This window comes from Diceros bicornis, chromosome 38 (genome assembly GCF_020826845.1).
Source record: "Diceros bicornis minor isolate mBicDic1 chromosome 38, mDicBic1.mat.cur, whole genome shotgun sequence".
Classification (NCBI taxonomy): Eukaryota; Metazoa; Chordata; class Mammalia; order Perissodactyla; family Rhinocerotidae; genus Diceros; species Diceros bicornis.
The window spans coordinates 3575143-3602394 of record NC_080777.1 but is presented as its reverse complement, the minus strand read 5'-3'; the positions used below and the strand labels follow the sequence as shown (position 1 = coordinate 3602394).

Below are 27252 nucleotides of genomic sequence, written 5' to 3'. Positions count from 1 at the left end.
AAAACAGCAACATTCAACCCTCATATTTCAATAATTACCCTAAATGTAAATGGATTGAACTCTCCAATCAAAAGATACAGAGTGGCAGGATGGATTAAAAAGCAAGACCCAACAATATGCTGCCTTCAGGAAACACATCTTAGCACTAAAGACAAGCACAGGCTCAGAGTGAAAGGATGGAAGACAATACTCCAAGCTAATGGCAAACAAAAGAAAGCAGGTGTTGCCATACTCATATCAGACAAAGTAGACTTCAAGATAAAACAGGTTAAGAAAGACAAAGAAGGGAAATATATAATGATAAAAGGGACACTCCATCAAGAAGACATATCACTTATAAATATATATGCACCCAACATAGGAGCACCAATGTACATAAAACAACTATTAACAAACCTAAAAGGAGAAATCAACAACAACACAATAATAGTAGGGGATCTTAACACCCCACTTACAGCAATGGATAGATCATCCAGACAAAAAGTTAATAAAGAAATATTAGACTTAAATGAAAAACTGGACGAGATGGACCTAGTAGACATATACAGAGCACTCCACCCAAAAACAGCTGACTACACATTCTTCTCAAGCGCGCATGGAACATTCTCTAGGATAGACCATATGTTGGGAAACAAAGCAAGCCTCAATAAATTTAAGAGGATTGAAATCATAACAAGCATCTTTTCAGACCATAAGGCTATGAAACTGGAAATGAACCAGGAAAAAAAAGCTGGGAAAGTGACAAAAATGTGGAGATTAAACAACATGCTACTGAACAACCAATGGATCATTGATGAAATTAAAGGAGAAATCAAAAACTATCTGGAAACAAACGAAAATGATAACATGCCATATCAAACCATATGGGATGCAGCAAAAGCGGTCCTGAGAGGGAAACTCATAGCGATACAAGCCCACCTTAACAAACAAGAAAAAGCCCTAATAGGCAACCTTAAATTACACCTAACAGAACTAGAAAAAGAAGAACAAACAAAGCCCAAAGCCAGCAGAAGGAGAGAAATAATAAAAATCAGAGCAGAAATAAATGATATTGAGACCAAAAAAACAGTAGAAAGGATTAATGAAACAAAGAGTTGGTTCTTCGAGAAGATAAACAAAATAGACAAACCCTTAGCCAGGCTAACTAAGAAAAAAAGAGAAAAGGCTCAAGTAAATAAAATTAGAAATGAAAGAGGAGAAATTACAACGGATACCATGGAAATACAGAGGATTATAAGAGAATACTATGAGAAATTATATGCCAACAAATCGGACAATCTAGAAGAAATGGATAAATTCTTGGACTTATACAACCTCCCAAAATTGAACCAAGAAGAAATGGAGAATCTGAATAGACCAATCACAAGTAAAGAGATTGAAATAGTAATCAAAAACCTCCCAAAAAATAAAAGTCCAGGACCAGATGGCTTCTCCAGTGAATTTTACCAAACATTCAAAGAAGATTTAATACCCATCCTCCTCAAACTATTCCAAAAAATAGAGGAAGATGGAACACTTCCTGAATCATTCTACGAGGCCAACATCACCCTGATACCGAAACCAGACAAAGACAATACAAAGAAAGAAAATTACAGGCCAATATCGCTGATGAACATTGATGCAAAAATCCTCAACAAAATATTGGCAAACCGAATACAACAATATATTAAAAAGATCATACACCATGATCAAGTGGGATTTATACCAGAGACGCAGGGATGGTTCAACATCCGCAAATCAATCAACGTGATACATCACATCAACAAAACAAAGAATAAAAACCACATGATCATCTCAATAGACGCAGAGAAGGCATTTGACAAGATACAACATCCATTTATGATAAAAACTCTCAATAAATTGGGAATAGAAGGAAAGTACCTCAACATAATAAAGGCCATATATGACAAACCCACAGCTAACATCATACTCAACGGGGAAAGACTGAAAGCCATTCCTCTGAGAACAGGAACGAGGCAGGGCTGCCCACTCTCACCACTCCTGTTCAACATAGTACTGGAGGTTTTGGCCAGAGCAATTAGGCAAGAAAAAGGAATAAAAGGAATCCAAATAGGTAACGAAGAAGTGAAACTCTCACTATTTGCAGATGACATGATTGTATATATAGAAAACCCTAAAGAATCTGTTGGAAAACTGTTAGAAACAATCAACAACTACAGCAAAGTTGCAGGGTACAAAATCAATCTACAAAAATCAGTTGCATTTCTATATGCTAATAATGAACTAACAGAAAGAGAGCTCAAAAAGATAATACCATTTACAATTGCATCAAAAAGAATAAAATACCTAGGAATAAATCTTACCAAGGAGGTGAAGGACCTATACAATGAGAACTACAAGACATTATTGAGGGAAATCAACGATGACATAAAGAAATGGAAAGATATCCCATGCACGTGGATTGGAAGAATAAACATAGTTAAAATGTCTATATTACCTAAAGCAATCTACAGATTCAATGCAATCCCAATCAGAATCCCAATGACATTCTTCACAGAAATAGAAAAAAGAATACTAAAATTTATATGGGGCAACAAAAGACCCCGAATAGCTAAAGAAATCCTAAAGAAAAAGAACAAAGCAGGAGGCATCACAATCCCTGACTTCAAAACATACTACAAAGCAATAGTAATCAAAACAGCATGGTACTGGTACAAAAACAGACACACAGATCAATGGGACAGAATTGAAAGCCCAGAAATAAAACCACACATATACGGACAGCTAATTTTCGACAAAGGTGCTAAGGACATGCAATGGAGAAAGGAAAGTCTCTTCAATAAATGGTGTTGGGAAAACTGGACATCCACATGCAAAAGAATGAAAGTGGACCATGTGCTATCGCCATACACAAAAATTAACTCAAAATGGATCAAAGACCTGAAGGTGAGACCTGAAACTATAAAACTCATAGAAGAAAATATAGGCAACACACTATTTGACATTGGGTTTAAAGGAATCTTTTCGGATGACATGCCTACCCAGACTAGGGAAACTAAAGAAAAAATAAACAAGTGGGACTTTATCAGACTAAAGAGCTTTTATAAGACAAATGAAATCAGAATCAAGATGAACAAACAACCAACCAGCTGGGAGAGAATATTTGCAAAACATACATCTGACAAGGGGTTGATCTCCATAATATATAAAGAACTCACACAATTGAACAACAAAAAAACAAACAACCCGATCAAAAAATGGGCAGAGGAAATGAACAGACACTTCTCCAAGGAAGATATACAGATGGCCAATAGGCACATGAAAAGATGCTCAACATCACTAATCATCAGGGAAATGCAAATCAAAACAACACTAAGATACCACCTCACGCCCGTTAGAATGGCTATAATCACCAAGACAAAAAACAACAAATGTTGGAGAGGATGTGGAGAAACAGGAACCCTCATACACAGCTGGTGGGAATGCAAATTGGTGCAGCCTCTATGGAAAACGGTATGGAGATTCCTCAAAGAATTAAAAATAGAGATGCCCTATGATCCAGCCATCCCACTACTGGGAATCTATCCAACGCACCTGAAATCAACAATCCAAAGAGGCTTATGCACCCCTATGTTCATTGCAGCATTATTCACCATAGCCAAGAAGTGGAAGCAACCTAAGTGTCCCTCGACTGACGATTGGATTAAGAAAATGTGGTATATATATACAATGGAATACTACTCAGCCATAAAAAAAGACAAAATCGTCCCATTTGCAACAACATGGATGGGCCTGGAGCGTATTATGTTAAGTGAAATAAGCCAGAAAGAGAAAGACAAACACTGTATGATCTCACTCATATGTGGAATATAAACAAACACATGGACAGAGAAAACTGGACTGTGGTTACCCGGGAAGTGGGGGTGGGGGGTGGGCACAAGGGGTGAAGGGAGTCATATATGGGGTGAAGGACAAACAAAAATGTACAACCCAAAATCTCACAATGTTAGAAACCATTAAAATATCAATAAAAATGTAAAAAAAAAAAAAAAAAAAAAAAAAAAAAAAAAAAAAAAAAAAAAAAGACTATCCAAAAGAAGAATGAGCATCGTACAAAAGAAAAGCAAATTGCAAATGAACAGGTGAAAAGGTGCTCAACTTCATTAATAATCAAAGAATGGAAATTAAAATGACAATGAGATATAGTACACACCCATCAGACCTGCTAAATCTAGAAATTCCAGCAATGCACGTGTTGATGAGGATGTGGCAGAAGAGAAACTTCTACACACTGTGTCAAGTAAAAGTGCAATACTTTGGAATATAACTTTGGTGTATTTAAGAAGGTTAAAAATATGCATAAACAGCATGTAAATCCTAGAGATGCTCATACATACGTGCACATTGTATACACAAGATTGTTCATGGCAGCAGCATTGTTTGCAATGTTAAAAAATTGGAAACACCCAAATGGCCATCAACAGTAGAATGGAGAAATAATACACTACAACGGAAATGAATGAACCAGAACTACATGCAATGACACAGATGGATCTTAAGAAACATAATATTGAGAAAAAGAAGCAAGCTGTAAAGAAAAAATATATATGAATTCATTTATAGTAAAAATTCAAAAAGAGGCAAAACCAAACAATTCTAGGGATGCGTGTATGGCAGTAAAATTACCAATAAAAACAAGGAAGTGATAAAGTCAGGATGGCGGTTACCTCTACAAAGGAGGGGTGATTGGCAAGGGACATATGTAGACTTCTGGGGTTCTGGCAATGTTCTTTTTCTGGGCCTGAGTGGTAGTTACATGGGTGCTTGCTTTACAATAAATTATTGTGTTGTACACTTGCGTCTTATGTATTTTGGTTTTTTGTGTGCTATAGTCCATAATTTTAAAAAACAAGAGAGTTCTCCATATATTGATATTAAAGAATTCTTGAGCAGTATGTTGTAAAATAAAATAATAGTATGCGAAAAAGTGTGTAAAATTTGCTATTATTTATGGAAAGGAAGGGAAGGAGGGAGAGATAAAGAGAGAGAGAGAGAGATGCTTGAAGAATAGGGTAACCCAGACACCAAGATACTTCTTGTCTCTGGCCAGGAGAAGTAGATGGCCAAGGGACAGGGTTAGAAGAAGAATGGCTAGTCACTCATCCACTTTTAAGTCTTTTGAATTTCATACCATGTGAATGTATTACCTATTCAAAATAAATAAAAATAACAACGAAAAAATTTTCTAGCAACTCTAACCACACTTATCCACAAGGGGTCACTACTGAGTGATGATTCACTCTAGCCCCTAACAAGGGAAAAACCGTTCTGAATTCTTCCTGCTCTCACTAGGAAGCGAAGAAGGTCATCATTTACTTTCTTACTTTATTTTACACCACATCATGTCCCAGAAAAAGTTTTCCATTCACGAATATGCACAAAATATAAATAATATGCATTTAAAATGAGATGAAAGAAGAGGAAGTGGAGATTAGAATATGAATCCAAGAATGAGTTTACAAGAAGCATAGTATTCACAGTCTTCGTAGTGGTAATGCACAAATTAGATTCTAAGGTTTCTAGCCGCGAATGCAAAAAAAAAAAAAAAAAAAGGAAGGTCGTCGGTTATACAATTCAAAATCTTATTCAAGAGAACATGAAGACTGGGCAAAAAATTTTCCCTGGTAGTCTGTTAAAGACCGTCTATGAGGACCTTTTAGATGGAATTCCTGACTGGAGCTAATAACAAGCAAATCCATGGATCAACTGTGAAATCACGCCATCTTACTCTCTAAGAGAAGTATGAGATGTTTTGGGACTCCAGACAAGGGAGATTTCGTTCACGGTTAATCATGAATGAAAATGAAACTAAGAATACATACGGTAAAAAAAAGAAGAAGGAAAGCCCTAAGACCGTGCTTTAAAAATTTTCGTGTCTTACGCATTAGAGGGTGAGTGTCTTCACTTGGCTGGGTCTTTCAAAATTTGGTTATTGCAACAAATTCCCTTTCTTCGTAAAGCTGAGCTGATTGTACTTTGGGCTACGAATGAGTTAAATGCTATCCCTTAAGTTCAAGGGAAATTAGCCCTGACAAACACAGGTGCTGGCTCACCATGCAGGGCCTTGGGCAATATAAAGACTGAGGGAGATCGGGTGTGGAACACACGGCTCCCAGTGGCAGAAGCTACAACATTAGGAAAATCTAGTCGGCAGTTATGGATTCATCTGACATTCAAAGGAAAAAAATAGCTGTCATTGGTGGTGGCTTGGTAAGAATCTATTTGGGTATATTATTCCTGCTGGTTGTATTATATTAATTATCATTACTCTTGATTATTATTAATCACTTGGACAGCTTGTTCATTTTCTTGTGAAAACTTTTCTGATATATAAATATGTCTATTCAAGTATGATATTAGTTTTAATTTCCTCTTTTCTAGGAAAGGTATTTTATTTCCATTAAACACAAAGGTGTCTGTTTTCCCCTGTCATTCTGGTTTAGCATTTCTTTTTTTTTTATTTTAATTTTTGTTTATTGCAGTAGCATTGGTTTATAACATTGTATAAATTTCAGATTTAGCATTTCTTAAAAACAGAACATAAAGAAAATTGAATTTGATTTATCCCCAAATTGGCTACGTTTTTAAAAACAGATATTAGTGTAAACAGTCATTTTAATCAAAACATATGCCCCACATTGGTTAATAACTCAGTTTATACTGTCTAATAAGAATAAAAGGGTCAAGAAACACGAAGCTAATGCAAAATTACCGTGTTGATGTTCGCTAGTTATTTGAATAATTGGGAATAACACCTTGTTGGTCGCCTGATTTATTTGGCTGACCCCGTGGAGCACTTAAGGCGGTGAGTGAGCTGCTCCCCTCTCCCTGAGCAGGTGAGAGGAAGATGCCAGAACTTGGCGCGTACCTAGCAAGTTGTAGGAGGGGGCTTCGTCTTGCTTTCATTGTTATCCTACCAAAGCTGGTTCTGTTTAATGTGGGGCTGCCTTGAGTCAACTCTATTTGTTTCCCCCCTCCACAAAACTCCTATTTTAAAATATAAAAATCCCCCTTAGTTAAAGTTTAATCATTTTGTTTTCACCTTTGGTCTAATCATTTGCAGGCTTTTAGCTCCTAGTCATTCATTCATTTACTCAACAAAAATTTATTGAGGGCATAGTATGGGCCACTGTTGTAAGCTGTGTCTAGATTAGTACATTTTATACCACACATATATACTTATGTAGTATATGCTAATTTTGTCTTTTGTTCTGCCTTCCTTATTGTCTTTTCCCCAAAGTACTATGACAGTTCCTCTAACATTTCTGATCCTAAATTTCAAAATGCTGAGGATCCCTATCACGTGCCACGTTGGTGACATATGTCGTCATTTCTTCATACTGGGCTTCCGTCCAATTCCTTGCTATCAAAATTTTGCATAAAATGGGAATTCACATAGTCAACAAAATCTTATTGAGTGCCTGCTATGTGTCGACATTGTTTTGGGTATTAGGGATACAGTGGTGAGCAGGCCAGGGAAGAGAAAGACAATGGAGAAGAAAACAAATAATAATTTCAGTGAGACGTAAGTGGTAGAAAGAAAGGCAGACAAGAGAATGCTGTAGAGAGTGTCTTAGGAGTATCTGTTTAGAGTGAGGTCAGGGGAAGCCTCTCAGAGGAGGAGATATATGACCAGAGACCTGAATAATAAGTAGGAAGCAACCATGTGAAGAGCTACAGGGAGCATTTCAGGCAGAAGGAACGCAAGAAGAGAAACCCTGAGGCCGTGATGAGCTGGACACGTTCAAGGAGCAGACAGAGAGGCAGAAAGAATGAGGCTGGAGAAGGATAGCTGATGAGGCTGGAGGGACTGAGATAGCCAGGTCTCCTAGGATTTTAGAGGGCAAGGCAAGAAGATTGGATTTTACTCTAACTGCAATGGAAAACCACTGGAGGATTTTAGGCAGGAAAGTAAGTTGTGATTTTAAAAGATTCCTCAGGCTATTATGTGGGGAGGGACTGGGAAATTGTAAGAAGACAAGACAGACCATTTAGGAGGCTGTTGTCCAAGACTTGGACGAGGGTGGCAGCAGCGATGCCTCTTAGAAATCCAAGGGGAGACAACAAATATGTGACTGGATGCATGATTTTGGAAGGCATAAAAATATGATGTCGTCCATGGATTTCTCCCTAAGTAACACTTGAACTCTTCATCATGTAACCATTTCGCTATCGGGCACACGCACATGCTACAAAGTAAAAGACATAAATTAGTACACATGTATCAAGAAGCAACTAGAATTCCTCTGCAAAGGAATTCTCTCCATTTTATTGCTCAGGTCCATGCCTAGGCATCATGTTTAATTCCTTGTTTCATTTTATACAAACCTCCATTCCTCTTTTACTCCACCAGTTAGGCTTGGTGGCTCTAGATCCAAAATAGGTTTCAGTTCTGGCCATTGCCACCATCCTAGTCCAGGCCACCATCATCCCTCATCCATACTCCTGCATCCACCTCCCAAGTGGTCTCCCAGCTTCTACTCCTGTCCACGGACAGTCCATTCTCTACGCAGCAGCCAGAATCATCCTTTTAAAACATACATTTGATAATTGTCACTCTTTGCTTAAAACCATCCAATGGTTTCCCATTGCAAATAAAATAAAATCCAAACTCTTTACCAAAGGCTCTACGTGAACTGAGCCTGTCCACCCGTCTGGCCTCACCTTTTCCCTGTTTCATGTTTTATGTATGACTTAAGAGTATCTGAAATTACACGCTTTACTTGGTTTTGGTTTTTTATATGTTCATTAAATGTCTACTCTAACCAGGATATAAACTCATATTTACCACCGTATTCCAGTGACTAGAACTATGCCTGACATTACTTGATCTTATTAGTTAGTATTTGATGAATGAGTAAATGAGAGGAATGAAAAAACTCTCCTTAAGCATATGAAGGTGAAGGAAGTTTCATAACAGAAGAAAGCTTAAACATTGAGGATGTTATTAAAAGAAAGTATGGATTAAATAAATTCAAGAAGGATAAATTCAATATATAAAGGACAAAATTATTTTCATGCCCTTCATCTTTCTTGTGTTTTCTTTTTTCACCTTTCCCATTCTCTTCCTCCCTGTGGGCCATACCCTATACCTGACACTGTCTAACACATTAAAGCCTCTTCTCCTAGGAAAAAAATTGCAACAGAGTTAAGAACCTTTACTTGGAAGTCCAAAGAATACAGTATACTTCCTTTATTTTTTTCCAGTAATAGCCTTGCCCAGTGAAAAGTCACCCTAAGAGTTTGTCCTTCCTCTAATACTGTGATCCTGTGATAAACCAATTGGTTTCTGTTCTTTGAAAATGTGTCAAGTCAAAGGGATTAGAAGGAATCAAGAGATCAGTGAAGGAACTCTTACCGAGAAACTAAAGGTGAAAGATATGCTAAACCATGATCATAAACTGGAGAAAGTTTAACCATTGAAAAGTGGAAAACGATGTTCAAACAGTATTTCAAAAACATTAATCTGAATATTTAGAAAAATCACTGTATTGAGTTTGCTGTTTCCTTCTTGTGTGAAACACTATTCTCAGACCCCCTCCTCTGCCAGTGGGATTACCTCCTAGAAGCTGGAGGATCTGCCTGGAAAGACCTCTTCCCTCCTGTAAATGCCCACACGGTTTTGTTTGCCTTTACGATAGGCTGCATTCTATTAAAGTGATTGATATGCATAGTTTATTCCCCGTAGAATATTTTTAGCTTCATGAATCTAAAGACTGTCTTACCTTTGGGTTCCTGCTCCCTTGTCTTTTATAAGGGTTATCCCAGTGCCTTCTACTGTCAAACACACTAAAATATTTTGTGTACGTGAGTTTGCTTTCAGAACAAAGTGGGTGGAATCGTGCTCTTAGAAGTTACGGGCAATTAAAACGACAATATTTTTCACTAGAATGGTGTCATAATGAATGTAATCCTTTGATGGACTAACTTGAAAAAGGATTTGAAAAGCGATCTTTACTTTTCAGGCTGGAAGGATTTCTACAGGTATAGCTTTCCAATTCTAACAAATTAACCTAGGGGAAAAAACTGCCGCCCACAAAAGCTGCCTACCTTTGTGTGAGAGTGACATATTTCTTTTCTTTACAAAGTGACAGGCCAGAGAAGTCAAAAGAAAGGCTCTCTAACCTGTTGATGTATCCTTCAGCTACGTATTCAGGACCTTGGTATTTAGAAATGCTGCTTCTCATGGCTCTTTTCAGTGTTTATAGGTATAATGGAAATGATCAGAGCCAAGGGGCGCTCTTTGGGTGACAGCTATAGCTACTTGAGCCCTCATTTTTCAGTTGTAGCCTAGAGCTTTGGCTGAAAGGACTATGCGGCATTCCAGGCCTAGCTATCTCCTGCTGCTGCAGTGCACGTCCACTGTTCCAGCACACACTCTCAAGATGTATTTAGGGTATCATTGAAGCGTTTCTTCTGTCTCCCCTGCTGACAAGCAGCTCCACTACAGAGTGTTTTGTGACCTGTTGTCCCTATGTTTGACCCAGCAAAATTCTCCATTAATAGGTATTTAGAGGGTCAAGTCTTTCAAAACATCAGGGTGAGGCGATTTGTGCATTTTCTGACTTATTGTCAATAATCGTGCTCTGCTCCCTGATATTCAAGTCTAGGTGGTGGCCTCTGCTGATGAAATTACCTTTGCAGCAGCTTGGCCTTGACTGTATGAGATTATGTCTCACAGCTATACATTTTAGACTCTGTTTTATAAGCTCGGATTTATAAGCCCCAAATGGTCTTGATGTCAAGTTGGTCCTGGATGGTGTTTCTGCCCTGTCTCCTTGGGATCTTTCCACCTTACCACTCACTCTGCACTCAGCTCATTGGGATGGAAACAGCATTAGACAGTGAGGAGACTGAGTGTCAGAGGGTCTGCCATCAGCTAGAAGCCCAGGAAATCTTACTCTCTCTGCATCTCAGTTTCTTCATCTTGGGCTAAAACTAGATTGATAGTCTTAAAATTCTACTGTTTCTTTATAGTACTTCCTTACTCACAGATCTATGGCTTTGTTCTCAATCTAGTCTTTATAAAAGTAGAAACCAAATGTTACCCAGAATTTTCACTTTCCCCAAAGTCAATATCCCAGACACATATAAACCGTCAAATGTTTAATAGTCTTGGGTCAAGGTCTGTATATAGCTTGGTTCAAGTGCATACTTTTTATTTTATGTGAATATTAATGAGATCAACCATGTAAAGAACTTAATTACTATTGTTTACCTTTATTATTATTAACTTTAAACAGCTCAAAGCTCTGTTAACTGCCTGCAAAGAATTTTTCTTTCCTTTTCATTTGTCCCAAAATACTCTCAGACTGTTTGTCCATCTGTCTGTACACATCCATCCACCCACCTATTGATCTACCTGTCCACTCAAAGAGAAAAGAGAGCACTCCTACACTGTTGATGACAATCTGAATTGGTACTTTTTTCTGGAAGACGGTTTGAAAAAATATATATTGGTAGTCTTAAAAATATAGGAGAATTGCAGAAGGCAGCTTCAGCTCTCTCTCTTGAAGCCAGCCTGAGCAAGTCATTGAGTTTAGAGAAACAATTGTCCTTCAACCTAAGAGAAATTAAAAGCAATTAGAATCTTTAATGTGGTTTCTCAAAAACACCCAATCTGGAGTATATTCAAAACCTGCAACAAAACCTTCTAAAAATAATCTTGCCCTACTCACTCTCAATCTCTTTCACGTGCTTTGCAGCTATTCCAAAAACAAAACCAAAGAAGATCAAACAAACTCTTCCTACGCTCTGCGCTGTCAAAATCCCCTCCCCAAGTCATTTCAGACTCTCCTTTCTCCCTTCTGTCTTCTCTCTCCTTTCTCACTCTCCTGTCGTCTTTATCCCCATTAGTCCCTGATACTAAGGCCCAGAGCCAAGGGGGCAGGTAGAAAGAGGGTGGGGATCTCAGAAGTTTCTGCAGGTTTCATCCTTTTCACTAAAACTTGCCCTCTGGTGAACCATTTCATTACTGGGCTTTAATCAAAAGAAATGAGTGTATGGATATGATTGTTTATAATCCTAAAAAATTAAAATAATTTGAATATCCAAATATAAGGGCATTGCAGACAATAAAATGTAATGCAATTATTAAATATTTTGATTTAAAATATTTTCTGACATAGAAATACATTCACAATATACTATTCATTTTTTAAAGGAAATCATAAAATAAAACGTATAGCCTGCTACCATTTTTAAGAGAAATGTTATGTGTTTTATATGCATAGAAAATGTTAACACTGGTTTTCCCTGCTGGAAAAATTGTGGGTGTTTACTTTTTTTCTTTGTGTTTATCTGTATTTTCTAATTTTTTAATTAAAATCATGGAGTTCTCGCTAAATATCAGAAATAGAAAGATTTATAAAATACAAGCCAGATAAATATCATTACTCTCTGGGCACTTGCAGCCTGGTGGGGAAGTGAGAAAGGAATGTAAATAAATAATTCAATTTATTGCGAGAGACAGTTAAAATACTTATATGCATATATACATCCATGGAATTATAGAAGAAAAGGTAAATAAGTCTTTCAGAGGAGCAGAGGTATCCAGGAAGAATTGTACTGAATACATGAGTCTTAAAGGAAGGCTAAGCTTTTTCCAGCTATTTAAGGCGGGAAAGGATAGTTTGGGCAAAAGGAACATTATGTTCAAAGACATGTAAGTATAAAAATGCATGGTATTTTCAGGAAATATACAGAAACTTTGGTATGCCTCTTACAGTTAGTGTGTGGGAATAGCAAAAAATAAGCTAGAGAGAGAGGCTGGGATCACCTGTAATAATCTTTTATGTCATGTTGAAAATTTGGAACTTTTTCCTGAAGACTTATGAGGAGCTAATAAAGGACTTTCAGACAGAAAATGCATCATCCAATTTCTATTTTAGAGGATACCTAGCTGTGTGAGGAGTGGAGACTGGGGGAGGAGAGGGCTACTGGAAAACTTGCAGTAGGCCAGGTGGAGGGTAATGAGGGCCCCATATAGGGAGGAGAGGGGTATGAGTAGGAGATCTATGTTGGGAGAGATTCCAAAGGAGCCATCAGTAGGACTTGTTGCCTAATTAAATGTATATTGGTAGGTAGAGAGGGCATTAAACGTTCTCTGAAGTATCCTGGTTGGGTAAACTAGGGGCAGAGTTGCGATTCTCTAAGGTGTGGAATACAGAAAGAGGAGAACGTTCTGAAGGTTGGGGGTTGGGAATAAGTTGAATTTGAGGCATGTTAAGATGGAGATGCTTGTAAGGCACAGGTAGAGAGGTTCAGTAGTCAGAGCTGGCGCTCTGGAGAAGGATCTAGGCTGGAGAAAAAGTCATGCACCAACTTTTCTAAGAGCCCCCACAGAAAGTGAAAGCGTGTGGGACATTCACCTTATCATCATCAGAGGGAAAATCAAGAATACTGCTTGGCCTTGGAGGCCAAATCCAGATGACATAGGTCAGAGAGTCAGGGTAAGGTTTAAATAATAAAACAATATTTGGCATAACATATGCAAAATTCTAGCAGATGTAATAATTGCAAAGTAGAAAGACATTTTTATGTGCTTATTTCATAGTAAGTGCAGTTAACAATCTGGTTCTTCTCATTGCATTGATATATTCAAAGATCAAAGTCTTGAGACACCAAACCATAGTTCCATGGGCAGGAGGTACAAACAGGCTTTTTAAAAGTGTGTTTGGTGACAAACTCAGAAACACCTATGATTCTTAGGGAGAATTTTATGTGCTTCATTAAGTCTAAAGTAGTTGACACATGCTTAATGTTACATTGTCTGATTCATGTCAAACACATTACAGTAAAGAGGCATAAAATGCATGAAATTTTTATAATCATGATGCCCCTTCCTATTAGGGTCAGCATTTATAAATAAAAAGCTATGGTGCCTCATAATTGTTGGATATTTGAACAATCATTGCTGGAGAGTTCACATGGGAATTACCAGAAACTTAGTTAATCCTATTGCATAACACCGTGCCAACTGAACACCTGAGAAGCATACCTCGGTATTTACATAAGAGAAATTTTCAAATAATCTTTTTAATTGGTAAGTTAGGCATCAATATAATGGGCCAGGGTGGGGTCAAGGCACACGACCTCTAAAGAAGGAAGTAAAAGGAGACAAAAACAAAGAGGGAAATGGCACAATAAGTCGGGTAAACCCATAATTACATAATCGAGGCATCTCCTCAGAACCCTGCTTACACAGAAACAGGCTAGACCAGTTGTTAATAAAACATTTAATTTACAAATTACTCTATGAACAGAACAGTACTGTTGTGGACTTTCCATCCATGCTTCGAAACAAATATACCGAAAGATTTTTCATAATTGTTTATGTCCTTAATAAAACTGTCCTATCCTCAAGGCTTAACTCCAAGAGTTGGCATCACGAAAACTATGGACTGCTCCCGGGTGTCTCACCTGCCCAACTTCTTCTCTCCTCTCACCACCTTCTTTCTTTATTTATGCTCAGGAACCAGCTGTGCCTCAATAGAGACTTTGTGGTGGGCTCAGAATGGTGTACATACGTCTTCCTTTCCGTTTATATCTCTATGTCTTAGTGGCCTTTTTGCCAGTGTAACAACTAAAGAAGGCACTGACGGTTATTCCCAGTTAAGCACATTTTACAGAAATGAGAAGGGGAAATAAAATTCGAGTCTAAAACATACTTTATTAGCCACATTACTAGTCCTTCTAGCTGAACTTCTGTAACATCTCCCAATCTGCGTTTTTCTTTTAGTTTTATTTGAACCTCAAACACACAGAATTGGAATTATCATAATCTTTGTTTCAGGACACACCACTATGGCTGGTGTTGGAGAAGACATTTTTATTTACTTTTTTGCTTGTTTGTTTATTAATAATAACAAGCAACAGCCGTATCGTGTTGAACTCACCACTCAACACGAGAATTAATACATTGCCAATGACTTATATCAACCTCTGTGCTTCTCTCCCACCCAATCAAGCATTGCCCTGAATCTTGTGTTTATCCTTCTCTTGCTTTTGTGTATATATATATATATATAAATTTATCATATCTATACATACATAATACATATACACTTCTAAAAATTATGTATATACATATATCTGTGGTTTCATTTTAATTGTCTTTATTTTATGAGTATCATGCAGTATGAAATCATCTGAGATTTATTCTTTTCACTTATAGAATTACTAATATATTCATATTGTTGCATTTCACTGTTTGAATATACCATAATTTATTTGTCCATTCCTCTGTGAAGGCTAATTGGGCCGTTTCCAGTATTTTTGCTTATCTGTTTTAGTTATGAAAAGTACTGCTCTGAACATCCTGGCACATGTTTCCTGCTGTATTTCTTGGGTATATGCCTTGAAGAGTTTGGTCAGATATGTGAACGCATATTCAACTTGACAAGATAATTGCAAGCAATGCCTTCATCCTCTCTAGCACTTGATATTTTCATGAACCAAGATGACATTTAATCCTGTTGTGTTCGTCCACCTGAGGTTCCCTCTTTTCCCCCTCCCCCATGAGGAACATTTATGCGCACTTGTTTGGCAAACACGCAAGTGCTGGAGAGGTAGGGATCAACACCTGCCAACCTTAGAAAGACCTGAAGCAGAATCTCCACTGGAGCCAGCCTCCTCTCCCCAGAGCCTGGAATCGATTTTGGTCAAAGAAAAGGAACATAACAAACCCCTGAAAGTAGCCCACTGGCCCACCCTTGGCTGGGAACTGAGCCTGTTCTGAACACCGTCACTGAGACTCTTGTTTGTTCATGGTTTGTGACAGTTCCTTTACTCGCTATAGCCGAATTCCCAGGAAAGGGGTGAATGGGTTTCTTGCTTCTGAATCCCAGTCTCTCTAGTCTTAGGTCATTTCCCACCGTCAGGTTTTTACTGATCATTTGTGGTTTAGATTGCGGCTTGTGTGTCCTACTTGTCTTTCTGCCTGGCCTGTTCTCCCAATAAGAAAGACTCATTTCTGAATTACTACCCCCTGCCTCGTTCCAACTTCCCCAACCCTGTTGGAGCCCTGGTCGAGATCGTTTCCCCGTCCTGCTTTCCACCACCATACAAACAACCACAGTGTTGTATTGTAACACTGTGAAAGAAAGAGGAGTGTCACAAACCTTTCTCTTTCCCTGCAGTGCGACTTACTCTATTTAACCTTTAACCCCTTGTAGTTTTTTTTCTTCTAAAGCCTATAGATCAATTTAGCCTTTGGAAGAAATTTATTTTATTGTATGAACTTCACTGGAAGCTTACGGATTTTCTTTTTCTTGACACGAACTTGTCACTTCCACTGCCCTTAGTAGATATTCTCTAACACACGAGTGAAAGGAAGATAGACACGCAACTTTTCATAAGTTGGAAGAATGCGGGGCAGGAAGAAAGAGATCTAAGAGGATGTTTGCGTTTAACAGAGGGAAATCACCTGTGGTGAAATCAAAGGAGCTGTGACTAGTGAAACATAGAAGAGTCCAGGGCCCCGCGGGAAAAGAGTGAAGGAAGTATGACAAAGATGCCAAGACACGGTTTTCTCTGCCAGGCACCAGGTCATACTGTTAGCTGAGACAACTGTTGCTGTTGAAAAAATGCTGACAGTAGTAGAAGGTGAAGCACCCTCAGACTGAGGGATTAGGAGGGAAGCAGTTTGTAATGATCTCTTCAGACACACCAAATGAAAACAAGTGGTGTGTTCATAATTTCAGTAGTGGCTCCATAGGAAAAAATGGTTTGTTTGTTTATTTATTTATTATAACTTTCCTTTTTTTAGAGCAGTTTAAGGTTCACAGCAAAATTGAGGGGAAGTTACAGAGATCTCCCATACACCCCTTGCCCCGTTATCAACCTCCCCCACCAGCTGGTACATTTGTTACCATTGATGAACCTACATTGACACATCATCACTCAAAGTCCGTAGCTCATATTAGGGTTCACTCTTGGTGTTGTACAATCTATGGGTTTGGGCAAATGTATAAAGACATGTATCCACCATTATGGCATCACAGAGTATTTTCACTGCCCTAAAAATACCCTGTGCTCCACCTATTCATCCCTCCCCCACAACCCTGGTATATTTATTTTAACAAAATAATTGAATGTGGATTTCTTGGTTGGCCTTCCAGAATATTAAATATGTGGATTGCTTGGCAAAAATTAAATTTGAAAACTTCCCACACACTTAATGGTTTAAATACGGACCAAGGTTTTAAAATAACCATCACCGGTCTACAGAAATTGAGTAATATGAGGAAAGTTAGGTGAATGGTGAGAGGAGATGCAAGCCCGGATCTACCGGATTATTTAAAAACAGAATACTTAAGTACTTAGATGCTAAGGTGCATTGGGGCAGAAGAGTGAAAACTCATGCGGAGTAAATAGTAGAAGAGGACTGGGGCCCCGCCAGGCCTGCACCTGGCCTGACTCACAGGCCCTTAAACAGTGACCACATGTAAGGCCCTCTCCTTAACCCCCACATCCACCAGGGGCCTCATCTCAGAGGCCAAGCATCCTCTCCCAGATGTATCCTCATCCGGCTCTGTGATTCCTCTCTCCCAACTCCACTTGTCATTCCCGCCTTCCCTTCCAAAGCCCTCCAGAGGGTCCTTTGGATCCCAGTTTTATAGTAAGCATAATTTCCAATGTTTTCACTTTATTCATTGAATCTCCTGTCAAACTCCTGGCCTTCGCTTAACCCTGAGGACAATAACCACCTTGCAGCCTCCTCCCTCAGCTCAAGTATCTCAAGACTGGGAGCTGCTGTGGTATTCTTGCTCTACACTGCAACTCCCAGCCCTGTAAGTCTCCATTTTTCTGTGCAAATCCTCTGAGGCTTGTGTCACCTACTTATACCACCTTTTGTCCTCCTCACTATTGTTATCAATCAACCTCTGGGCCACTTCCCTCCAATATAGAAGATTTTAGCACTTACACATGAACTTTTTTCTATACCCCAGCCCTGCCCTCACCTTGTGTGACTATCAAAGTTCTCATTCTTGGCCCCACCAGTTCACTAGCCCCTCACTTCCTTGAACTCCATGCTTCCAATCTCTTCCAACTCCACTGTACTTCAGCCTCCAAGTCGCACGACCACATCCTGGACCTGGACCTTGTCATCCCAGAGGACTGTGCCATCTCAGATAATAGTGTCAGACCTAGGACTCTGATTACAAACCTCCTAACCTTCTAGCTCTCTCATTCAGTTGTTTCTGCAACATTTGTTCTTCTCAGGAACCTCCTACTTGTCCCTGTTCATCAGGCCCCCTCTGTCTTCCTTCCATCCTATCCAACTTAGTTGTTACTGTCTATCAGTTCATTCAACTAATATCTTCAACTCCTTTGCTTTCCATCCCATCCACGTGGCCAAAACCCACTCTGCTTGATTCCAACAGATTCCTCTGCATAGAAATCCAGGCTGTTTGGTGCTGCGAGAAAAAATACAATAAACTTCACATCCTTGTACCTCTATAAATTCAGGGTCTCCGTCCTCAACTCTGTCTTCAATGCTATTCAGCCACACTTCTAGTTTAATGATTGAGAGCTCACTTTCAGGAACCAGATTGAAACATTTGAATCTCAACACCAACTCCAGCACTCACGAGCTGTGTTACCGTAGATGAGCCACTTAACTTCTCTGTTCCCTCAATTTCCATACCTGTAAAACAGGATAATGACAGTACCTACTGCATGGGGCTGCAGTGAAGATTAAATGAGTTAGAGCAGTGAATGGCACATGAAAACCACTTCACGGGGATTGTACATTGTCATTATTGTCTCTTTAGTCAGATTTCTCTGTTTCATTCTTTCTAGTAGTTATTTTTAACCTTTATCATGTGCTCCTTCTCCTTAGAACCCTCTTCCTCCTGACCCCCCACCGTTGTTTGGCTGACTCCCACTCATTGTTTCAGTCTCAGCTTAGATTTCATTTTTTTCCAAGAAGTCATACCCTATCCCACTGTACACCCAACATTTGGGTTAAGCGTTCTTCCCCCACACTATCACAGCTGTACTTCCCCATCATACTATTTATCACCCTGCGTTAGAATGGGCTGTAATTGCTTTGAGAGGTCTGGGTGTATATATATATATATATATATATATATATATATATATATATATACACACACACACGCACATATTTTTTTTTTTTGGTTATAGTTAACCTGTACACCTGTGTTAGCATCATGGTTGTGTAAGAACTACAGACATAAGAAGCTTATACCTAGTTGTAAGTTTGTATGTTCTTCAGTAACATTATAATAAAACAATTCAAACTAGCACTGGGACCTGAGGGACTTTTTTCCTTGGAGTGGGATCTACCCCTCACTCCCACTGTGGGGCTCCTGGAAGGCTGACTCTTGGTCTGCAGGAAGTCTACCATCCCCAGGGGGTCAACAAGCTTTGAGATGAGTGGGCTGGATAGGGCAGGGTGGCCACTGTTTCCTCAGTGGGGCTGGTGAAGGCCCCCCAAATTCCTCTGAGCTCCTCACAGAGAGAAGCTGGGACACAAGGCCCCTAAACATCCTAAAATGCTCTGAGGTGGCAAACCCAAACTTCTGGGGCCTGGCTGCCCACGCAGTTAGCACTGAGGGGGTCCTCTGGGTATATCTTGCTCTCTCTTATATCCCTAGCACCTAGCACAGAGCTGGCACATAGAAAAAAATTGATATATATGTGTTAAATAAATATATGAAAAATATTTGATAAAATGAAGCCCTGGACAAGATTTGAACTCCCTGAGGGCAGCCATTGTTGATTATCTTTGGATCAACCTTAATGCCTAGCAAGGACTTTTATAATACTTAGAAATCAATAAATATTTTTTGAATAATAATTTTTCTGTGTTTCTTGAAAGTTGTTTTTAAATTTCCAAAAGGATTCATGCTCTTTATCAACTTGCTTCTTCTCTACATGTCAAAATAGTCTCATCCTTCAAAGCTCAAGTCACCAGTCATCTTCTCCAGGAAGTTTTTATCAATCCCTTTGTTCTGGTTATTTGTTGCTGTGTAACAAATTGCCCCAGAATGTAATGGCCTAAAACAACAATCTGTGAGTGTGCGTCACAGTTCTATGGGTGACAGACTGTCATGTGGCTGGGGCTGCAGTCATCTGAAGGCTTGACCAGGCTGGACATCCAAGATGGCGCACTCCCACAGCTGGTAGTTAGTGCTGGCTGTTGGTGAGTAAAGAGCTCAGCTGAGGCTCTTGATTGGAATAATTGCATGTAGCCTGTCCATGTGGCTTGGGCTTCTTACACATGGCAGCCTCCAGATAGTTACTCTTCTTATGTGATTACTGGCTTCCAAAATGCAGGAAGCGGAAGGTTTCAGGCCAGTTAGCTAAGGACTACGGCTGGAAATGGCCCAAGTGTCACTTCTATGGCATTTTATTGATGAAGTCTATCACAGGCCCTCCTTGATTCAAGGAAGTGGAGAAATAAACGCCATCTCTGGATGAAAGAGTGTCAAGGTCACATTGCAGAAGAGCATCTAGAATGGAAGAGATTGTCATGGCTATCTTTGAAAAATACAGTCTGTCACATCCTTCAAGGCAAAATTAATCTCCTTCTTGCATGTTCTCTATGACTTCATTTATTCTTTTTTTTTTTTTACTTTGATTTCCACCTCTGGGCCCAGAATTATTTTGCAAGGAAAGGCATCTCAATCTATATGCACACAAAAATTTGGGTAAATGGAATAAAATTATATGACTTAAACATATAATTATTTTTAAAGTATATGTAAATGTTTTGTGGTTAAATGTATTATATACCTGTTTAGTGTCCTGACCCAAAGCCTGGAGGTTTAGTAAGCTCTCCTGAGCAGGCACCGGGATGGGTGTCCTGAATTCCAGATGTTGTCCTTCTAGCCTCATGAGTCTGTCAAAAATTCTGCTGAAGTTCTTAGCCTGTCCTCCAACCAGTAGATACCCCTAGGCATGGCTCCAAATGCCAGATTCACCTCTCCGTGTTTCCTTTTCCTCTTAGCAGAAGAGTTAGTTTAAACGACCTATTTCACCATTACACCAAATGGCTGCTTGTGGAGAAGGGATTGGCAAGAGGCCAGATGAATGTTGGGAGAAGAGACAGAAAACTTGACCTTAGTCAAGCATAATGATTATGAGAACTAGAAGCAGAATGGGGAAAATGAAAAGAGATGAGTAGATGGAGAAACATTATAAGATAGAATGGGTGGAACTTGGAAAGGATTGGATGTGGAGAATCAGGGAGAGGGAGGTGCCAAGGTTTCTAGTTTGAGCATCAGTATGGGTGGGCTATCATCCATTGACATAGGGAACATGTGAAGAGAATTGACACAATGGGCGGCAAGGATAACAAGTTTCAATTTAGATCTGTTGATTGTGAGGTGCTTTGAGACATTTAAGAAGCTATATCAATTAAACATTTGTATGCATGAGCTCAAAAAAAGAGATCTGGGTAGGAAATGTAAGTTTTCGCATCACCATAGAAGTGGAAAATGGACTAGGATGGAGGTTTGAGAAACTCCAACATTTGATTGTCTTGCTTTGCAAGGATGAAAGAGAGAAAGTGAGAATGGCCAGAGATGTATGAATAAAACTAGAATTTGAAGGAAGGTTAGTGTTTCAAGAAGAAAAGTTAGTGAACAGTATTGAATGCTCCTGAAAATTCAAGTGTAATAATTGAATATAGATGATCTTACCAAATTTAAGTTGCTTTTGATGAGACAGTAAGTAAATCCCTGAAACCTATATAAAGCTATTAGGAGGGCCGCACTATAAAGCTTTGAGAAGACAATAACAAAAAATTCTTCATAATCTCAGAGTACGGGAAGATTTCTTAAACAAGCTACCAAAGGCATTAGCAATAATGTAAAATATTGATAAATTTGACACATTAAATTAAAGAGCTTTTCATCCTTGAAAGATACTATAGAGTTTAAAAAGCAAGTCACAGAATGGAAGAAGGTATTTGCAACATTTAAAAATGACAAAGACTCTGTACTCAGATCTATGAATAACTCAAATGACCAGTGGAAAAAAAGACAGACAACCCAATGGAAAATGGGCAAGAGACTTAAAGAGGCACTTTACAAAAGAGGAGATTCAAATAGCCTATCAATACATGGAGAGTGTTCAACCTCTTTAGCAACGAGTCATATGCAAATTAAAACCACACTCCTCCCACCTTACCCTCCTGCCACCATGTTTAAAAGTTTGAGAATACCAAGTGTGGACAAGGGTGACCTCCCAGAAGCTGCTGGTGGGAAAACACGTTAGTACAAAATTTTGAAACAGTTTGGCATACTGAAGGTGAAGACCCATAACCTTTGACCAGGGGTTCCACTTCCAAGTATAAAACCCTAGAGAAAAATCATACACATACATATATACTGGGATACATGTACAAAAATGTGCTTTGCAGCATTGTTAATAATATCCCCGACCATCATTTCACAATATGTACATGTATCAAATCATTGTGTTATATAACTTAAATTTATACAATGTTATATGTAAATTATACCTCAATAAAACTGGAAAAAAAAATAATGTTCTCAGACAAGAAACAACTCAAACGTCCTTCAACAGTAGAATGGCTGAATAATCTGTGGGATTTCATACAATGAAAGAATTACGCGGTGATGAAAACGGATGACCTGGAGTTTTTGTGCAACCATGTGAATGAATCTCACAAGCATAGTATTGAGTTAAAGAAGCAAGATGTAGAAAAATACGCAAGTGTGATTCTAATTATATGATTTAAAAGCAGGCAAAATGAAATGATATTGCCTAGGGATATATACCTAAGTGGTAAAACTGTAAGGAAACAAGGATAAGTTATCCCCAAAGTTAGAATAATGTTTACCTCTAGGTGAATAGTTGGGCATTGAAATTGAGGAGGAGGTGGGGAGACCTCTATTTTTTGACCTGATGGGGGGTCAAATGTTCTGGGGGGTTGGCAATATTCTACTTTTAGACCCGAGTGGTGGTTATGTGAGTGTTTGCTGTCTAACTTTGCTGTAAACTGCACACATGTTTTATGAGCTTTCTGTGTGAAAGTTTTATCCTACTATAAAATTATAAAGTAAAAAAAGAAAAAAACCCAAACTTCCTTTAAAATTATACCACTTAATCTTGAATTAATCCCATTATTTTTGCAAATGGTGCTTTCCAGTAGTGACTGGATCAATCAACGTTATAACGGAGGCTAGGAATAGTACAGCCACACCCGATGTAGCATTTCGCCAGTAAAAATTCACTAGATTGTGGAATCAGATAAAAATATGAAAAAAATTGCTTTGATTTTTAGGTTGGATCATTAAATGCATGCTTCCTTGCAAAGAGGAATTTTCAAGTTGATGTATATGAAGCTAGGGAAGGTAAGACAACACTGAAAATTGTGAGATATGGTTCTCATTCTTTGACCTCTTTCTCTTTAGATTTTAAAAGAAATTTTTTTAAATAGAGGAATTGTTAGATTTTTTAAAATATTTAATTATCTAAATTTAATTTAATACAAATTTACTACTCTTAATGTTTTCTTTATAAAAGTTAACAAGGTCTTTTAATTTGGGCCTGATTGTGCCAGCTGTTAGGTGCTACATGCTCACCCCGTCCTAGGATATAAGGAGGTGTGTGTAATGTGGAGTCTCCTTCCAATGTCTTAGATATCCGACTGGCTGAATTTGCACGTGGAAGAAGCATTAACTTGGCCCTTTCCTACAGAGGACGACAAGCCTTGAAAGCCATCGGCTTAGAAGATCAGGTACCTTAATGCATTTTCCTTATGGAAGATAATGCCTGCTGTTTGTCAACAATTGCATGGTCTTGCTTTCACCCTGGCACTATGTAATGCCAAGAACCTCTGCATGAAAATTCATTCTACAAAAGTTTCCGAGCTTCTAAATTTGGCAAAAGGGTGAACACTTGACACTTGGGGCCCCTGGGGGAACATGACCCATGACACAGGGCAGGGATGCTGTGACCCCACCAGAAGACTGCTTCTGACAGTGGGCTCTCAACAGGATGGTAGATCTCTGCCTACAGGGCGTGTGATCCGGGATGGCATCAGGATGAGGGGAAGCAGACAAACGCCCTTCCTTTGACTATACAGGTCCATAATCTCTCATCCACAATACCGTACTCCAAAAAGCTCTGGAAATAGAAAGATTTTTCATCACCCATTCAGCAGCAAACTTGACCTGATGTGAGACTTTTTATGAACTTTTTAAAAAATCTTTTCTGGCATGAATATGTTTTGCTACAGAAATATTGTGTTTGACTATGGGGTCGTGCCCCAGACTCCACTGGGTGCTATGTGATATCCACAAATACACTACATCACCCATCTAAATTTTGAAAACTTCTGAATTCTAAAACCAACAGGCCCCAAGGGTTTGGGTAAGGATTGTGGGCCTGGAATAGATTTTCCTCATATGGGGTCAATGTTGCTGAACTTATCACTGTCTATCATGTAGCTTGGAAATGTGAACAGAAATAATGCATTTTTCTTGATAGCACTTTTGCTGACAATGTGTCTTTGAAATGAGAATATAAGTCAATCTAAGTGCCACTGCATTTCCATAGCTCTTCTTCGGGTGTGTGTGGAGGAAAACACTTTGCACTGGGTTTCAGGAGCCCTGTGGTTCACTCTTCATGCATCACTCTTTTTTGTGATCATGAGAAAAACCACTTCACCTGTCTGACAGTGACCCACTTTCCTCAGTTGTAATATTTGATTTAGACCAGGTACACTTACGGTCAATTCCAAAATCTAAAGGCTAAGGAAAAAAGCAAAAACTAAAATTTGCAAGAACACAGTTTGCATGAAGAAACTTTCCGCCATACTGTGCTTCCGTGTCCTTAACACTATTTTTCAATTTTTTGAAAATAGTTGAAAAATCACACTTTAAAATCAATACCTATCTTATTTGCACGATGCCGTGTTATAGAAATTGAAGTCGATATTTCTGCTTTATTTCAGATTATATCCCGAGGCATCCCCATGAGAGCAAGAATGCTTCACTCTCTTTCTGGAAAAAAGTCAGCCATCCCCTATGGGACAAAGTCGCAGGTGGGTTTACCCTGGAGGTTCTGGTTTGGTTACAGATAAGTCTGATGTCTGGAACTTGCCACTTGCTTGTTGGTGCTTCCTTTCCTCTCCAGCCTTATCTTTGACATTGTCTGCCTCAGTCTAGAATTTGGAACACATACTAGTCAACAAGTTAATTCATAGGAGATGCTGAAAATAGGGCCCAGTCTCTGATAAACGTTTGATAAGAGTTCATCATTTTTACCATCACCATTAGGCTGTTTTTGCCTCTACGCCTTGCTCACGCTGGCCTGGGATGTCCTTTCTCTCCCGTCTCCTTTCAATCACATAGAGAAGGTTACCATGTATTCATTGTCAAGCAGAACATGCAAGTACAACTCTAGAGGGTTTCCCAGTGTTGTTGCCTTCCCCTGACTCTCTTCCCCCAAATTTAATTGTAATGGAATTTATAGAATGAACCAGAAATGCTTTCAGTATGGTATAATTTCTAAAACAACAGAGGTCAGATGGTGATGTGGAGTTTATAAAAGAAAATCCGCTATTTTGCTTTGTGTTTTTCTTCTTATCTTTTACATAGTAATGGACAGAGTTGGGCAAATTGTGCATTTTTATCTGGTTACACCAGCTAAGTTTGTTTCTTTGGGAGAGAATGAATGTGCCAAACATCCATCAATGAGAGAAAAACTCCAGCATGCTTTACCCAGCAATGCCTCATTTTATTAAGTGCAGGGCTCAAGTGAGGCTCACATTCTTCTGAGTCGCTGACCCTCCACAGGGCTCCCACTGCAGGTAGAACAGTGCTGGTCAGACTCACCTGGCATCTTATTAAAATGCACAGTCTGACTCTGAAGGGCTGGGGTGGAGGCTGAGGTTCTGCATCAAACACACCTGGGTGGTGTCCATGCTGCTGATCCACGGACCACACTTTGGGTAACAAGAGATAAATCCCATGTGCTCCTGGGAAAAAGGTCTTTGTGGATCTTGTGATGATAAAGCACCTCACATCCATTAGGATGGCCACTATCACAAACAACAACAAAAACAGAACATAATAAGTGTTGGAGAGGATGTGGAGAAATTGGAACACTTGTGCAGTGGTGGGAATATGGTGGGAATATGGTGCAGCCGCTGCAGAAAAGAATGTGACAGTTCCTCAAAAACTTAAAAATAGAATTACCTTATGATCCAGCATTTCCCCTTCTGGGCATATATCCAAAAGAACTGAAAACAGGGTCTCGAAGAGGTATTTGAACACCCATGTTCATAGCAGCATTATTCTCAATAGTTAAAAGATGAAAGCGACACAAGTGTCCGTGGATGGAAGGATGGATGGATGGATGGATGGATGGATAAACAAAATGTGGTGTACACGTATGTGAGATAATAGAAAATATATATATTTGTCTCTGCTCCTGGTTCCTGGCACCGAGCTCCTAAAACCCTTGTAATTTCCTGAGTGATAAGAGTACTAGGAGCATCTTTTGTTCTGAAATGTGGTCTTTGAGCCTGGTTTCTGACACAGAGCTCCTAAATCCTTTGTAATTTCCTGGGTGATAGCAGTGTCTTTTGTTCTAATGAGGTGACTCTTGATGGTCTCTTGAATGGGGGCTGGTGACCAGAAAGACCAAGCTATGTTTAGAAGCCTGGAATTTTCAGCTCCGCCTCCCATTCCCCAGAGAGGAGAGAGGGGCTGGAAATGGAGTTAATGATCAAGCACTCCTCTGTGAGGAAGCCTCCGTAAAAATCTCAAAAGTACGGGATTCAGAGAGCTTCCAGGTAGCTGATCACGTGCAGGTGCGGGGAGAGTGGCGCCCCGGGGAGAGCATGGGAGCTCTACGCCCCTTCCCACGTACCTGCCCTATGCATCTCCTCCATCTGGATGTTCGTCTGTACCTTTTATCATACCCTTTTATAATAAACTGATAAAAGTAAACTGTCTTCCTGAGTTCTGTGGGCCCCTCTAGCAAACTAATCAAACCCGAAGAGGGAGTCTGGTTTATAGCCGATCAGTCAGAAGCACAGTGACAAACTGGACTTGTAACTGGCATCTGAAGTGGTGGGGTGGGGCAGTCTTGTGAGACTGAGCCCTTAACCTGTGGGATCTGTTGCTATCTCCAGGTAGATGGTGTCAGAATTGAGTTGAATTGTAGGGCACCCAGCTGATGTTGCAGAGAATTGCTTGGTGGGGGAAAACCCCCACATAT

General features: G+C 39.2%; 1 protein-coding gene across 1 annotated transcript in view; it reads left to right on the top strand.

Moving 5' to 3' along the window:
* The first annotated feature begins 6020 nt into the window (after window positions 1-6020).
* Window positions 6021-27252, top strand: part of KMO (kynurenine 3-monooxygenase) — a 45521-nt gene continuing 24289 nt past the window's right edge. Inside the window, exons 1-4 of the mRNA XM_058533917.1 lie at window positions 6021-6231; window positions 23306-23375; window positions 23664-23761; window positions 24980-25069. Of these exons, the coding sequence (XP_058389900.1) occupies window positions 6178-6231; window positions 23306-23375; window positions 23664-23761; window positions 24980-25069 (312 nt within the window). The 5' untranslated portion in view covers window positions 6021-6177. The remainder of the gene's footprint in view (window positions 6232-23305; window positions 23376-23663; window positions 23762-24979; window positions 25070-27252) is intronic.